Raw genomic sequence first — 13,894 nt, forward strand, 5'->3', positions numbered from 1 at the left:
GACTATGACAAGGTGGAAAATAGACAACAAGCTAGCTTTTTGCAATAGTAGTGATATTGTGATTTTATTGAATGTTGTAATGTGTATGTTTTATGCTGTGATCCCGCCTCGATCTGCAGGGAAAGGCAGGAAAAGATAAGTAATTATTATTATTATTATTACAATGACCACAGCTAATATAATAGTATTTAAAGCAAAAGTGTTATAACCATCAGCAGTTTGTAGTAGTCGGTAAATGTGTTCTCTTTTTTTGTGTGTTTCAAAATTATTTGGACTTAATTCCAAAACCACTTGCCAAAATTGTTTTTTTGTCTGAGAACTGGAAGAGATGATTCTTCTTGCTGCATCTCTTCCTGTTGTTGGTAGCTTGATCTGGCCTTCCTTCCTTCATTGAAAAAGGAGGTAGCCTGCAAATTCTCTAACTTGCAGTTCTGGTAATATAAAAACATTTGGAGACAGAAGAGGCCGGTTTCTTGGATAGATGTTGGATCTTGCTACGGAGACTCATGCCTTGATTACATCCTGTTTGGACTATTATAATGCACTACATAGAGCCAGTGTGGCATAGTGGTTTGTGTGTTGGACTGTGACTCTGTTGTCAAGAAAATCCCTAGATACATTTGCCTTAGGGTTGTCATAAGTTGGAAACAGCATGAAGGCACAACAACCCTACAATATTACTGTGCTACCTTCTCTTTAAGAATTAATGTACATGGGGTTGTCTGTAAAAGAAGAAGAGAAAGTAGGACTTGCATGAATCAATGAATGAAAGAGTTTTGAAGACTGCAAATTATGAGACCTTCCTTTGGGTCTTTAGAGAAATGGAAAAGGAGGTCCCTTGGTGGAAAAAAATACTTTGAATTTTGTATTGTTTATGTTTATTCCTTGAAACATTTCAAACCCACTCTCTCAACAGCTCTCAGGGCAGAACACAGCCATTGAAATCATCTTAAAAGAAAGCAATTTTTCCTCCCAAAAGCAACTGGAAAATTTTAAGCACAATTTTAAAAAGAGTTGAACCATTATAATCATCCTGGTTTAGAGAATATAGCCTGTGAGATAGGCTGCTTTAAGATGAGATTTTGAGGTAGCCTTTGTCATACACGTAAAAGAACGGGAGGACAGTCTCTCCAGAGAATGGAAGGAAATCTGGGATTACGTAGATCTTGGTTCCTGTATCAGCATCATAAAAAGTCACCTGGTTTGCAGCACAGTTCAGAGACACTCGGATACGCTTGGTCTTTCCACTCAGGGACAGAACAGAGTTAGAAGGGTGAGGGGCAGCAATATAGCGCTCTCTCCACCTGCCCACAATCCAGATCCCTTCTTGAGATCCAATGTTAACAGGGCCTTTTCTTCTCACGGACTTCCTGACCACGCCAACAGCCCATGATTCCTTGCTTCCCACAAAAACATCCCAGAAATGCAGGCCTGATGCGAATTCCTCACGTCCCAATACAAAAGGTCGGTTGTCGAATCTTTTAGGATTGTCAGGCACATTTTTATATTTGTCTTCATACTTCACACTTTTACGATCCTTAGACAGGACGAGCCAGGGACATGCTGTGTCTGGATCCAAAGTGACATTTGCTGTTGGAGACAGAGAGAGATGAAGACAAGCAAAGAGAGGCAGTATAGCAATAGCAGCTTCATTTATATACCACTTCATACTGTCTCTAATAGCGTCTAAGCGGTTTACAACTGTAAGCAAATTGCCCCCAACAAGCTGGGTACTTATTTTAGTGACCTCCTCAGAAGGATGCAAGCCTAAGTCGAGCCTGAGCCCCTGGCTGGTATTGAACTCGCAACCTTATAGTTTGTGAGTGAGTGGCTGCAGTACAGGCATTTAACCATTGCGCCACCATGTTAATGTTAACCAACCACAGAACTCACACATCCTCTAATATCAATTTAGTTCCACTCACAATAAAACATCCTTCTTATAATTGTGAGAAATATTCTGTGTGTGTTTATGCACCTTCAAGTTGCCTCTCAACCTGTGGGTGAACCCTATAAATTTCAAAGGGTTTTCTTAGGTAAGAAATACTCTGACGAGATGTGGTTTTGCAAGTTCCTTCCTCTGAAATGTAGCCCACAGCACCTGGTATTTGTTTGTGATGTGTGTGTATCACATCCAAATTTTAACTAGGGCTGACCCTGCTTAGCTTTTAGTATGGAGTCAGAATCTCACACAAAGAGACCAAGAATATCATGGAGTAAAATAAGTATTTTCTGCCTGGGAATGTTCAAAACCTACTCATGTGGATTGTGTCTAGAAAACAGTAAGTTACTGGCCTTTTCTCAGAAAGCAAAGTTGATTTTATATTACAGTTAATATTTTGAGAGAACAAGGATGTTAATACCTCAGACACCTCTGAATAAGTTTGCCACAGCAAAAAATGGAAAGGTCTTCTGTCACTTTAATGACTGTACAGAGAAGAAAATTTCAGCAGGTGTTATTTGTTACCTGGTTGTGCGACAAGTAAAAGCTGCTGAAATTCTCTTTCCTACACTACCATTAAAAAGACAGGAGCCTTTCCTATTTTTTCACGCTTGCAACCCTACCTCAAAACATATTTGAGTGAAGAAGGAATACGAAAACAATTCAGCATATGAACCAAAGGACAAGCATTATCCCCAAAGCAGAAACTGCCTTCAGTTATGACTGTTTTATACTCAGAATTATTTATTATTTATTAAGGTATAATTTGGCTCTGACGGTTGACAATCATCAGAAGAAATAATTTTACTTCTGTTCTTTCTGTTGCTGCTTCAGACTGAATGGGAACTCTGTCCCTCTCCCTTTAGAACTTGGAGCAGCTTTTAGAGGAATGAATAAAATCAAGAGTGGATTTCCAGCACCCACTGGGTCAGATCCATTGGCTGCCCCAGTTCTGTGGGTGGTTTTTGTTCATTTTTTCTTGTAAGGGCTCTTCTAGATTAGGAAAATATGTCAAGATGTTGCTGGAAATTAAGGTATTTGTTGTCAGTGATGTAGCCTTGAGTCAACTGACTTGAACAGACTCAGATTGTTGCAATGACTCGACTTGGACTTGACTCGGCAATAAATGACACACTGCCTTAACTTGACTTGCGACTTGTATAGTTTTAGCAACCAACTTACTGGCATCATTCACTTTGAGCAGCAGGCAAGACCTGCCCCCAGAGTGCAGGTCGCATTTCTCAGAGGAGAAGAGCAAATGCATTATACAAGAGGCTTGGGATGTAAGGATCTTTTTAAAGCTTTTGAAAATTTTTAGAAAGCACCTTCAATCTGCAACAGGGAGCGGCTGCTCAGCAGACCTCAATTCCCACCTCAAGCCCACTGAGAAATGCACATGCTGTTCCCCTCTGATAAATGTGTCCCCACCTCCTTTTTTCTGTTAAAGTATCTTTCAAGGACTTGAGATAACTTGAGACTTGAAGGTAGAGACTTGAGACTTGAATACATCACTATTTGTTGCAGAGTTTTGGTGCTACAGTGCACCAGTTAAATGGCATATTTCCACTATTACACTAAAACGGGCAAGATTTTTTAAAAAAATTCAGAGAGGAGAAAATGTGCCCTTCAATCCATAGGAACCTCTCAGCATACCGCACCAATACATGTGTGTGTGTGTGTGTGTGTGTGTGTGTGTGTGTGTGTGTATGGACGAATCCTAGTGCCTATCCATTAAATCACAGCCAATAGCCTCCCAAAAAATGGAATGAGTGTCCATGGTGACGCCAAAATTGTTTGAAGTCAGTGAAATATAACCAGACAAGTGTCAGCAATCTCCCTGTGACTTTGGTCAACCATTGGAATTTTACCTTTCTGAAGCTGTAGCGCAGGCATCAGAGCACCTGGGAAAACAAACCAGCGTAAGACTAATCATCTTATTTAAAAAAATATCAGTTCACAATGTAGCACATATTTCACATAAAGGATTAAGTAGAAACTGAAAGAAATTCTGCTTTTTTATACAGGAAGAATGCTGAAAGCCAGGTGAGGAATGGCCTACGACATGATGATTCTTCCTCAGTAAAGTTTTCTTTTATATGTAATAATCCCAGTTTAGATTAAGATGTGCAACCATTTTCCCGGCACTGATGTCAAGTAAAAGGAGCAGCACCGTTAGGCATTGCTTGGCTCCCCCAGGCCTTCCCAAAGTTCAGCTGCTGCCATTCTCTCAAGCAACATACTCCCAAGTATCAATTCCATTCGATTTGAGCAATTTCATTCTGAATGTGCCTCATAAAAGTGTCACAGAGACATCTTACAGTTCACCTCTCTGGTCAGAAATTACTTGGCCTCTGAGCTTTGCCTGATCACTACAAGGGGATACAATCAGTACAGAAAAAGGAGGCACTGAAGAGTGATCCTACTAATGGCTCTACCAATATTGTGATTCCGTAGTGATGCAAAGGGACCATTCACACCACACACAGTGGTATCGTTCCAACTTTGACTGTCAAGGCTCCATCCTGTGGAATCTTGAAATTTATAGTGTGGTGAGGCAGTACAGCAGCTGGGCTTAGGCTTCTGAATGCTTCTCTCTACACTGCCAATCCCAGACATACATGGGATCTTGCCATGACAGTTAAAGGGGAATGCAGCACTATAACTGTGCAGGGCCATGGAGAAAAAAGTTCCACAGCTTCTGTCACAAGCTATGATGGGAAGAGAATAAAAAACAGAGCTTCCCATGTTGCCTTTGACCAGCATAACTCCTATCAGATGTACTTATTTACCTCTGCATTGCTTCATGACAGCAACTAGAATGGGGTTTGTTTCACAAAACTCCCAGATCTTCCATTTCAGTTCTGGAGGGTAAGCCACTGGCCTCTCAAATGTTATCTTCTCCTTAGTCCTAGTGGAGAAAAAAACATATAAACGTCTAAATACCAGAAAAGATTCTGGAGCAGATAATTAAGCAGAGTGTCTTTGAACATTTAGAAGGGAATGCCATAATCAGAAAAAGTCAACACGGGTTTCAGAGAACCAAGTCATGCCAGAATCATCTGATCTCTTTTTTTGATAAAATTACCAGCTTGGTAGAGGAAGGGAACACTGTAGATACAGCATATCTTGATTCCAGTGAGGCCTTTGACAAGGTCCTTTCAAAGAAGCTAGTAAAATGTGGGCTACACATGGCAACTGTTACATGAATTTGTAATTGGTTTACTGACTAAAACCAAAGGGTGCTCAGCAATGGCTCCTTTTCATCCTGGAGAGAAGTGACCCGTGGGGTCCCACAGGGCTCTGTCCTGGGGCCAGTGCTATTCAACATCTTTATCAATGACTTGGATGACAGTATTGGGGGCATACTTAGCAAATTTGCAGATTACATTAAATGAGGAGAGGTAACTAATACCCTAGGACAGGTTCAGGATTCAAAATGACATTAATAGATTAGAAAGCTGGGCCAGAACTAACAAAATTATGTTCAACATGGATAAATGTGCTACACATGGGCAGCAAAAATGAAATGCACAGATCTAGGATGAATGATGCAAAGGCTTAATGGCAGGACATGTGAAAGAGATCTAGGAGGCTTGGTGGACCACAGGCTGAACATAAGTCAGCAGTGTGATGCAGAAGCTATAAAATCAAATGCAATCCTAGGCTGCATCAATAGGAGAATAGTGTCTAGTTCGAAGAAAGCAATAGTGCCACTTTATTCTGCTTTGGTCAAATCTCAACCTGAATACCATGTCCATTTCTGGGCACCACAACTGAAGAAGGATGTTGACAAGCTGGAGTGTGTCCAGAAGAGAACAACCAAAATGGTGAAATGTCTAGAAACCATGCCCTATAAGGAACAGCTTAGGGAGCAGCAACCTAGCAGCTTCTTTTTACTATAAGGCCAGCAACCTAGCAACCTTCTGTTTGCTATAAGGCCAACATGAGTGAAAGGTAGAAGCATGCCTGGGCTGCTGTCGCTACTATATTCACACATGAGAGGCGGAGGAGGAGGCCACAGTGGCGAGCTGGATGCAGCTGAGGTAGATGGTTGTTTTGTCCCAAGAGCAAAACTATGGACTTTGGGTGTAGTAAGGCCTCTGGCTCTCGGGATCACAGCCAGAACAAAAGACTTGTCCACAAATTTCTAAAGTTTTTAAAAGCTTTACTGGTTATAACACAAAAAACATGAAACTGATCTCCTTTTTCTCAATAGTCCTTCCTAAATACCTTGCTCTCTTCTTGGTGGATTCTATCTTTCTTCTTCTGAGGACTATCTTTCTTCTTTTGTGGACTTATCTTTTTGTCAAAGGAAAATACTCTCTCCAGGTCTGACTTGGCTGATATCTTACTACACACTGAGACTAGCTAGAGGGAGACAGTATAAGACCCTGGGATTTTCCACAATCCTTGTCTTTCTTAAAGCTATAGATCTGTATTTCCCCTCTTAAACTAATACATAGAAAACCTAATATAATCTTAACTAAACGTATGTCTCAAGAGCATCAAAGATGCTCTGGAGGCATGACAATGGTGTTGGCTGGCTGCTACAGAAACAGTAGAAACAGCCATTGAAGGGCACTAGGGTTGTCATGCAAGAGAAAAAGAAGCAGCAGCCCCCCCAAATTTGTAGGCCTTAGTACATTCCATTATCCAGTGCATGCTTGCCATATGATCCCTAGTATTTTTTTCCTTTCATGAACCCTGCTTGGATATATGACAATTCTAGTTCCATATATAGTAAGAATCTTTGTTGTAGAATTTTAAGCATCACCTTGCTTGCATGAGAAATTAATGCAATGGTTCCATGATTACTGCAGTTCCTGGTGTCTCCTTTCTTGGGGATTGCAATATATATTGAGCATTTCCAGTCTGTGGACCACTGTTTTATTTTCCAAATTTGTTGTCATATTTTAGATAAAACTAGAGTAGATTCTGTCTCTGTAGCTTGAAGTAGTCTACTGGTGTGCTATCAGCTCCTGCTGATTTATTCCTCTTAAATGCTCTGAGTGAAGCACTGATTTCATTTTTTAAAATTTGAGATGGTCCTTATTTAAATGAATCTGTCATCAATTCGTACCTTGTATATAGTTCTTTTGTATATTGTTTCCATCATTTTTTAATTTTTTTTCTTGGTTATGTAATATGTTTCCCTGCTGCTCATAGAGCACCCTCACTCTTGGCTTAAATTTCCCTTTGATTTCTTGGATCTTGCTGAAGAGATTTCTTGTTCTTCCTTTTTTGTTGTTAGGTTCTATTTCATTACATTTATTATTATACAGTCATCCCTCCACTTCTGCGGGGTTAGGGGCCAAGGACCCTCGTGAAAGTGGCCAAACTGTGAATATGTTAGCCCTCCCCAACATGAATGATAGAGTCGTCCACCAAGAGCACCACCCATAACTCTCTTTGTAACCTTGAAACATATAGCCTCCCCCACATTTCGAAAGTACCTCCACTTTCAATCTGATGTTAGCAGCTACAGCTGTAAAGGATCTACATTCTCTCTTCCTCCCCCAACCAGACAAAAGCAACACCATATCTTCTCCACTTTGACAAACTTTGCACTCTCCTCATTTTCAAAATCTTTCCACTCTAAATCCGATGTTTGTAGCCATCACCACAAAGGGAAAGTATGCTGTTGCTTTTGTCTGGCCAGGACAGAGAGGGAGGAGGAGGAGGGCAAAGAATCCTCCCAGAAGTAGCTGCGAACACTGGAATCAAAAGAAAGGTCTTTGGAAATGAGGAGGATGCACAGTTTGGCAAAGCAGGGGAATGTATGGTGTTGGTTTTGGTGGGCTAGGAGGTAGGGGGAGGAAGAGAGAAAGGCTGAAGAGGTTGACCTTTTACTCCTCAGCTACAAAGTCGCAAATAGTCAAAACCACAAATCTGAAACCCGCAAATGTGTAGAGCCAACTATAGTAGTTTTCTTTAACCCTGCATGCATGTCATTGTACATTTGCATTCAGGGTTCTGGTCCTATTTATGTCACCATTCCTTTTTGTTTGTAGGCACATACAATTCTCTCTCTTCTCTCTCTCTCTTATGGTATTTAATGTCTTCTGAAGTAATTTAAATCTAACAAAGAAATTTGTTTGATTATGATGTTCTGATCTGCCATTTACAGGCACCAAGTCCCTGAATGCAATACAGAATGCTGTGGTCTTGATGTTATATGGACAGAGTTACCACACATAATTAGCATGCTACAAAGGAACATGTAGAAAATGGCAGCCCACAAAATGGATGAAAGAAATGATTTAAAAAAAAAAATCAAGAACACAGCAAAATGGCCTGTTCCTGTTCTCCAACTTAACTACTGCCACTACCACCGCAAAAGAAACTCTTGAAGGATGTGCTAAATCTCTTAAAAACGATCTATCTCTTGCTGTCCCAGGAGTTTTGAGCCCCTTCAGCTGCAGTGGATAACACATCAAGGAGAATCCTATAGGTTTCTTAAATTGGGGTAACTCTCTGTTACAAGTGTGTGTATTTTTTCAGTTGTTGCTACTGCAGTATGGCACTCTGAACAAGAGTGTCATATATTTAAAAGTCAATATTTTTATCTGATGCATGTTGAAGACCTCCATTCTCTCCTCAGGAGGACCAGAGGATCATGGTCCCCACCTGTAATATCAGGCCTCTTCCCAGAATTATAGATCATTAATGGAAATGACTGTGGTCCACTTACCTCTGCAAAAGGCTTTGCACATCCTAGAGGGGAGAAGATAAAAAGAAGAGGGAGATCATAGCTTACATGCCTCATTTTGTGGTGAGTCAGGAGGTAGTCTATGCCTCCCAAAAGCATCTTGATAACACCAAACACCAGAACAGGGCAAAAGCAAAGAACAAATATGACATACCATATATACTCAACTATAAGTCAACCTCATGTATAAGTCGAGAGCAAATTTGGGGGCCAAAATAATGGATTTTGTAAGACCTGTGGATAAGTCAAGGGTAAAATGTAGTGCATATAGCAAAGGATCTAAAGGATGATGCAAAGGAAAACAATGTCAAAGAACTTACAAAATTCCAGCAGACATAACTCTTTGTGATTACTCTGAAGACTGGGTGGATGAGACAATAGAAGGGGTCAGTGTATATTATACTGTTGGTTTTCACCAGGAGATACTTCCTTCTTTTAAATAAGAGTTAAGATACAGTACTTACATTGACCCATGGATAAGTCGACTCAGGATTTTTTTTTCCAATTTTTGACCTAATTTTTTAGAGTTATACATGAGCATATGCAGTACATAGTTTGGGAACAGTGCTTGCTCTGGGTTTGTATGACTGTCATGGCCTATAATTGCTCAACTGCAGCCACTGTGTGTTTTTGTACAAAATTCTATATAAAGTTGGGTTGATTGCTTGTTTGAGGAGAAACCCTGGGCTTCCAAGCCAGAGTCCACCTAACACTGTATCCTAATAAACATCCCTTACACCATGCACGCACTAGGAATGGAATCCTCTCCAGCTACTTAAGGGATTGCAGCTGAAGCAAGAGGGAACAGGGGGTCCTGAGGGCAGTGGCAGAGGACATCATACTCCCTAGCTCAGGGATAGGCAACCTTTTTGAGCCGGGGGCCGGGTTGCTGTCCCTCAGACAACTGGGGGGCCGAAGCCAAAAAATAAATAATTAAATAATTTTTAAAAAAATTAAATAAATAAATAAACTGGGGCAAATGTAGGACAATATTTTCAAATGGTGGACACTTTTTTAAAAAAAGTAGAGGACACGCAAAAAATTTGCTGATTTTTAAAAAAATGTTAATATAAATGCATGTTTCTGAGGCGTCTATAGACAATTGCCCCCCTTGCCCCTGCGCGCGAGAGGCCAAAGGCCCCGGTGACAATCGGCAGCAGGACCGGGCTGGGGCTGGTCCCAAGGCCTCGCCAGGCCGCAGGTTGTCTACCCCTGCCCTAGCTCCATAACGGCTTTGCTGGCACAAAACTTTAGTATCCAACTTGTATGACTTGGCCAGCAGCTATGTTTGTTTCAGCCAGTCTTACCTGTAGGAGTTCAGCTGGTGGCTGCTGACATTTCTCCTTCATCTCCTGGATGAGATTTTTCAGAGAGGAGAGTTCCAGGGAAAATATGGCCAAGTGTTCATCTCTTTTCTTTGAAATCCCCTCCTTTAACTCTTCCATTTGGGCCTGCAGACGTTTCTCCTGTTTGTCTAGAAACTGGTGTACTTGTCTGATTTCGCTTAAGGTTTTTTCCATCTCAGCTTCTGACTGCTTCTGCAGTAATCAGATGGAAAGGGGAAAAAGTCTCATGTTAGGACAGGGCTGACAGTATGAAAACCTAGAGAGGGCTCCTGTCACATAAATGGTTGTGCAGAAGGAATTCCAACATATGGGGCATGTCAAACAACCATGTAACAAGCAATATCTTCTGAAATTCCTTCTTGAAGTTGTTTCTGAGTTATGGTGACCCTATCATGGGGGTTTATTGGTGAGATTTCTTCAGAGGTGGGTTTGCCTTTTCCCTTTTCCTTTCTCCCATGATGAGAAACTGTGACTTGTCCAAGGTCACTCAGTAGGTTTCCATGGCTGAGCAGGGATTTGAACCCTGTTTTCCAGCACTCAGACTACTACACCACCATGGCTCTCAACAAAGACACATGGAAAAAAAGAGACATCTGCATACTCAAGAGTATTTCTTTTATCTTTTAAAATCACATTTGGCAAGCAGCCCCACTCTAAACAAGCAACACTAGGAACGTAGAATCAGTTGTAAAACATGAAATAGCAGTGGGAGACACAGAAATGTTATTCGTCTGTTACATGTAAGCCTCCCCCTCCTTATGCTTGGAGGTAACAAGGTGCAACAATGCTGGTTTACTACTTGTGACCCCATCCACATACATAACATAATAATAAATACAATTAATAATAATAATAATAATAATAATAATAATAACAAAAACATGATAAAGACATAAAACATAGATAAAATATATAAATATATGATTTTAATATATATGCAGTATAAAAATATTTACTAAAGGCTGACAGCCATAGTCCTAAAAAAACATCAGTTATTCTGAAGCATTTTTAACAATCAGAAGGATTATTGTTAATACAAAGCAATACAGCAAGATGGAACTAGTTTAAAATGAACAGCCTAATGAAAACTCATCAGCTTCTTTCAAATCTTCCTTGCTGGAAGGATAAAGCAGGCTGCTGTTGTTCCTATTGTGTGTCTTCAAGTAGTTTCCAACTTTCAGCAACCCTAAGGTGAACTTATTGAGGGTGTTTCTTGACAAGACATGTTTAGCGTGGATTTGCCACTGCTTTTCTCCGAGGCTAAGACAAGTGTGATTTGTCATGCAATGGGCTTCCATGAACAAGCAAGGAGTCAAACCCTGGTTTCCAGATTTGTGGGCCAATACTCAAACCACTGCACCACACAGCCACTAAAGACACAGGAGCCCTCTCCAGTTTTCTCCCTGGAAAACCTATCTTTTATATTCATTTTATATTATGCTTTCAACATATTGGTTCAAGTCTTTGTTCTTTTTTATACTTACAAGCAGATCTTGGCCTTCTTTTTCTGTCTCTGCTTTATATGCCAGAATCTTTTCTGTCTTCTTCCACAGAACATCCTGCCAAATACCCATCAAATCCTGAAGAAGAGAAAAAGATTCAGGTTTGTTTGGAAGATGGCAATGGAGGCAGGAAGAAGGAGTTAAAAAAGTATTTGCTCTATGCCATCCATTTTTGTACAGTGCAAGAGTGTGTGTCTTTATCCCTTTGGAGCCAGAGAATAGGTTATCCTAAAACAATATAGATTCCCTAGATTAACCTTAGTCAGCACCAGGGTTTAATATGTAATATGGGATGGCTGACCCCACATCAGCAATACACGTCAAAACCTACTTCTGTCTACATTAGAATAGACCAACTTCTCTTTTCCTGTCAGGAAATTCAAGGTTTTCCTGCTAAATATGCTAAACACATTTTAGAAGTAGTTTTTTGTGAGTTTTTCGGGCTATGTGGGCATGTTCTCATGTTCAGATTTCTCTGAAGATGCCAGCCACAGATGTTGGTGAAATGTCAGGAATAAACTCTTCTAGAACATGGCCACATAGCCTGAAAACCCCACAAAAAACTATGGATGCTGGCCATGAAAGCCTTTGACTTCACATAAGTGTTTCAAGGTAGCTACAATTCAGCATGAACAGCAGGGAGAGGGACAAGTTGCATACTTGTAACTAGTACTTTCAGTGGTCATCTCACACTAGATTATCCTGCACCTGCACAGAAAAAAAAAGCAGGAGGTGGGAGTGCTGGTGCAAACAATAAATACTTTACTGAAACAATTCACGTCAGCAACAAGCACCAAAACATAAGTATAAAACAAGCTTAAATAAAATACAACTCCCATAGAATGACATTTGGTATTTTAAGCCAAAATATTTTGACATAGCAAACCAGGAACCCAGTTTCAGAAGAAATGCCCTTCAAGAGAAAACCTCCAGTAATATGGTACAGAAGTAGATGTAAATAGAAAATACAAACATTACAATGCAGAGGTAAAACATACAGTAAATAAGTCTGGTAAGAAATTAATGTAATACAGCCTTCCCAAAATAACATAAGCTCAAGACCTCAAATCCACCCTAAATTGTGAAGAAAAAAAATCATAGGCTGGGACCAGGTAGCTGCATGGCAAATGTCCTTGATCAGTACATGAGCCATAAAAGCATGGGATGTAGCAATCACCTGAGTGGAATGTGCTTGAATCCAAGCAGGAGGGTCCTTTCAAGCCAACTTAGGCCTTTAAACAGTGATCAGCCTATTTCAAAGGAAACTTCTTTGGTGACGGTGGCCTTCCCTGCACTTCATGCAAGTAACTATTATTTTTGGCTTAGCCTTAAAAGCTTTTAATAGGAGTGAATCTTCAGAGAATTCCCCAGGAAGCATCCACATGCAGAGTGAACCCTTGCTATCTGCAAGGGGATCCATTCTGGGGATAGCAAAAAATGTGGGACCTTAAATCATGTTCTTTTTAATGGGCATGTGCTCCTGTTTGTGTTGCTACATGCGCCTAAAAAGCCAGGGCTTGCCATCTGCGGAAGCTCAAACCATTTCCATTCCTTTATAAAACTGCACAACATTTTTGTACCTTGTAGTCTTGAGCAGCCTCTGCCAGGGGGACCACTACATGATCTCTGTGCTCCTTGGATCTGTCACACACCACACAGATGGAGGCTTCATCATCCTTACAGAAAAGTTTCAGGGGCTCCTGGTGTTTCCCACAGACTCTCTCCTTGCCTTCTGTCTTCATAGACCCCTGAAGGCTGAGTTTCTTGGTGATTTCTACAAGGTTGGCTAGCTGCCGATTTGGCCTGAGGTTCCTTTGCAGAACTTTTTCCCTGCATTGAGGGCAGGAGGTCTCCATAGCGCCCGACTCCTTCCACCACTGGGTCAGGCATGCTTGGCAGAAATTGTGCCCACATTCTAAGGACACAGGGTCCTTGAAATACTCCAGGCAAACAGAACAAATGGCTTCTTCGCAGAGATTCTCGACATGATCCTTAGTAGCAAAAGCAGCAGCCATGTCTGTCTTAAAAGAACACAGAGACATAGCCGTGTTAGTCTGGAATAGCAGTATGTAGTGGCTTCATTAAGTTTGATGTCACCCGATGCAATAAGTCATGGTATAGACCTTTCCCCATTGACCTCTTCCCATACCACACCAAACACAATATTTAGGAATGTTTTTTGTTGTTCATAATCTTTCACACAGTTAGTCTCAAAAGTGTTGCAAGATCGTTGTGGCGTCAGGGTTCACCTTCCACTCTGCTCTGCAGCCACCTTGCGACCAGAAACCAGCAGGCTATCATAGCTAAAAAGTTGAACAATAAATACGGGAAACTCATTTTTTATATTACAACAGGTGCAAGGTTGTTAGTTGCGGCTAAATGGAAGAAAAAAGAA

The 13,894-nt window shown here is 40.8% G+C and overlaps 1 protein-coding gene across 4 annotated transcripts; it reads right to left on the bottom strand.

The window, feature by feature from the left end:
* Positions 1–882: 882 nt before the first annotated feature.
* LOC149320884 (E3 ubiquitin-protein ligase TRIM7-like) lies at positions 883–13,514 on the bottom strand. Of its 4 annotated transcripts, none has more exons than XM_089505568.1 (7): positions 13,080–13,514; positions 11,482–11,577; positions 9,959–10,189; positions 8,634–8,656; positions 4,732–4,850; positions 3,811–3,843; positions 883–1,590 (listed from the first exon to the last, which is right to left on the bottom strand). In XM_089505568.1, exons 1-7 carry the CDS (start codon positions 13,512–13,514, stop codon positions 1,070–1,072), a joined length of 1,458 nt encoding a protein of 485 aa, XP_089361694.1. In that variant the 3' UTR covers positions 883–1,069. The 4 variants fall into 4 exon arrangements, with proteins under 4 accessions (XP_089361694.1, XP_089361687.1, XP_089361703.1 ...); XM_089505561.1 differs by having other exon boundaries at positions 3,811–3,867; XM_089505577.1 differs by having other exon boundaries at positions 11,482–11,556; positions 13,062–13,514.
* Positions 13,515–13,894: the final 380 nt, after the last annotated feature.

Source organism: Sceloporus occidentalis, unplaced genomic scaffold, assembly GCF_023333645.1.
Source record: "Sceloporus occidentalis isolate IW3139 unplaced genomic scaffold, rSceOcc1.0.p SCAF_1, whole genome shotgun sequence".
Lineage (NCBI taxonomy): Eukaryota > Metazoa > Chordata > Lepidosauria > Squamata > Phrynosomatidae > Sceloporus > Sceloporus occidentalis.

Coding starts and splice junctions, on each gene's coding strand:
- LOC149320884 (XM_089505561.1), bottom strand. CDS start 13,514: ATGGCTGCTGCTTTTGCTACTAAGGATCATGTCGAGAATCTCTGCGAA. Junction 11,578..13,079: donor AGGCTGCTCAAGACTACAAG/GTACAAAAATGT, acceptor TCTCTTCTTCAG/GATTTGATGGGTATTTGGCA. Junction 4,851..8,633: donor GTGCAAAGCCTTTTGCAGAG/GTAAGTGGACCA, acceptor TTTCTCCACTAG/GACTAAGGAGAAGATAACAT.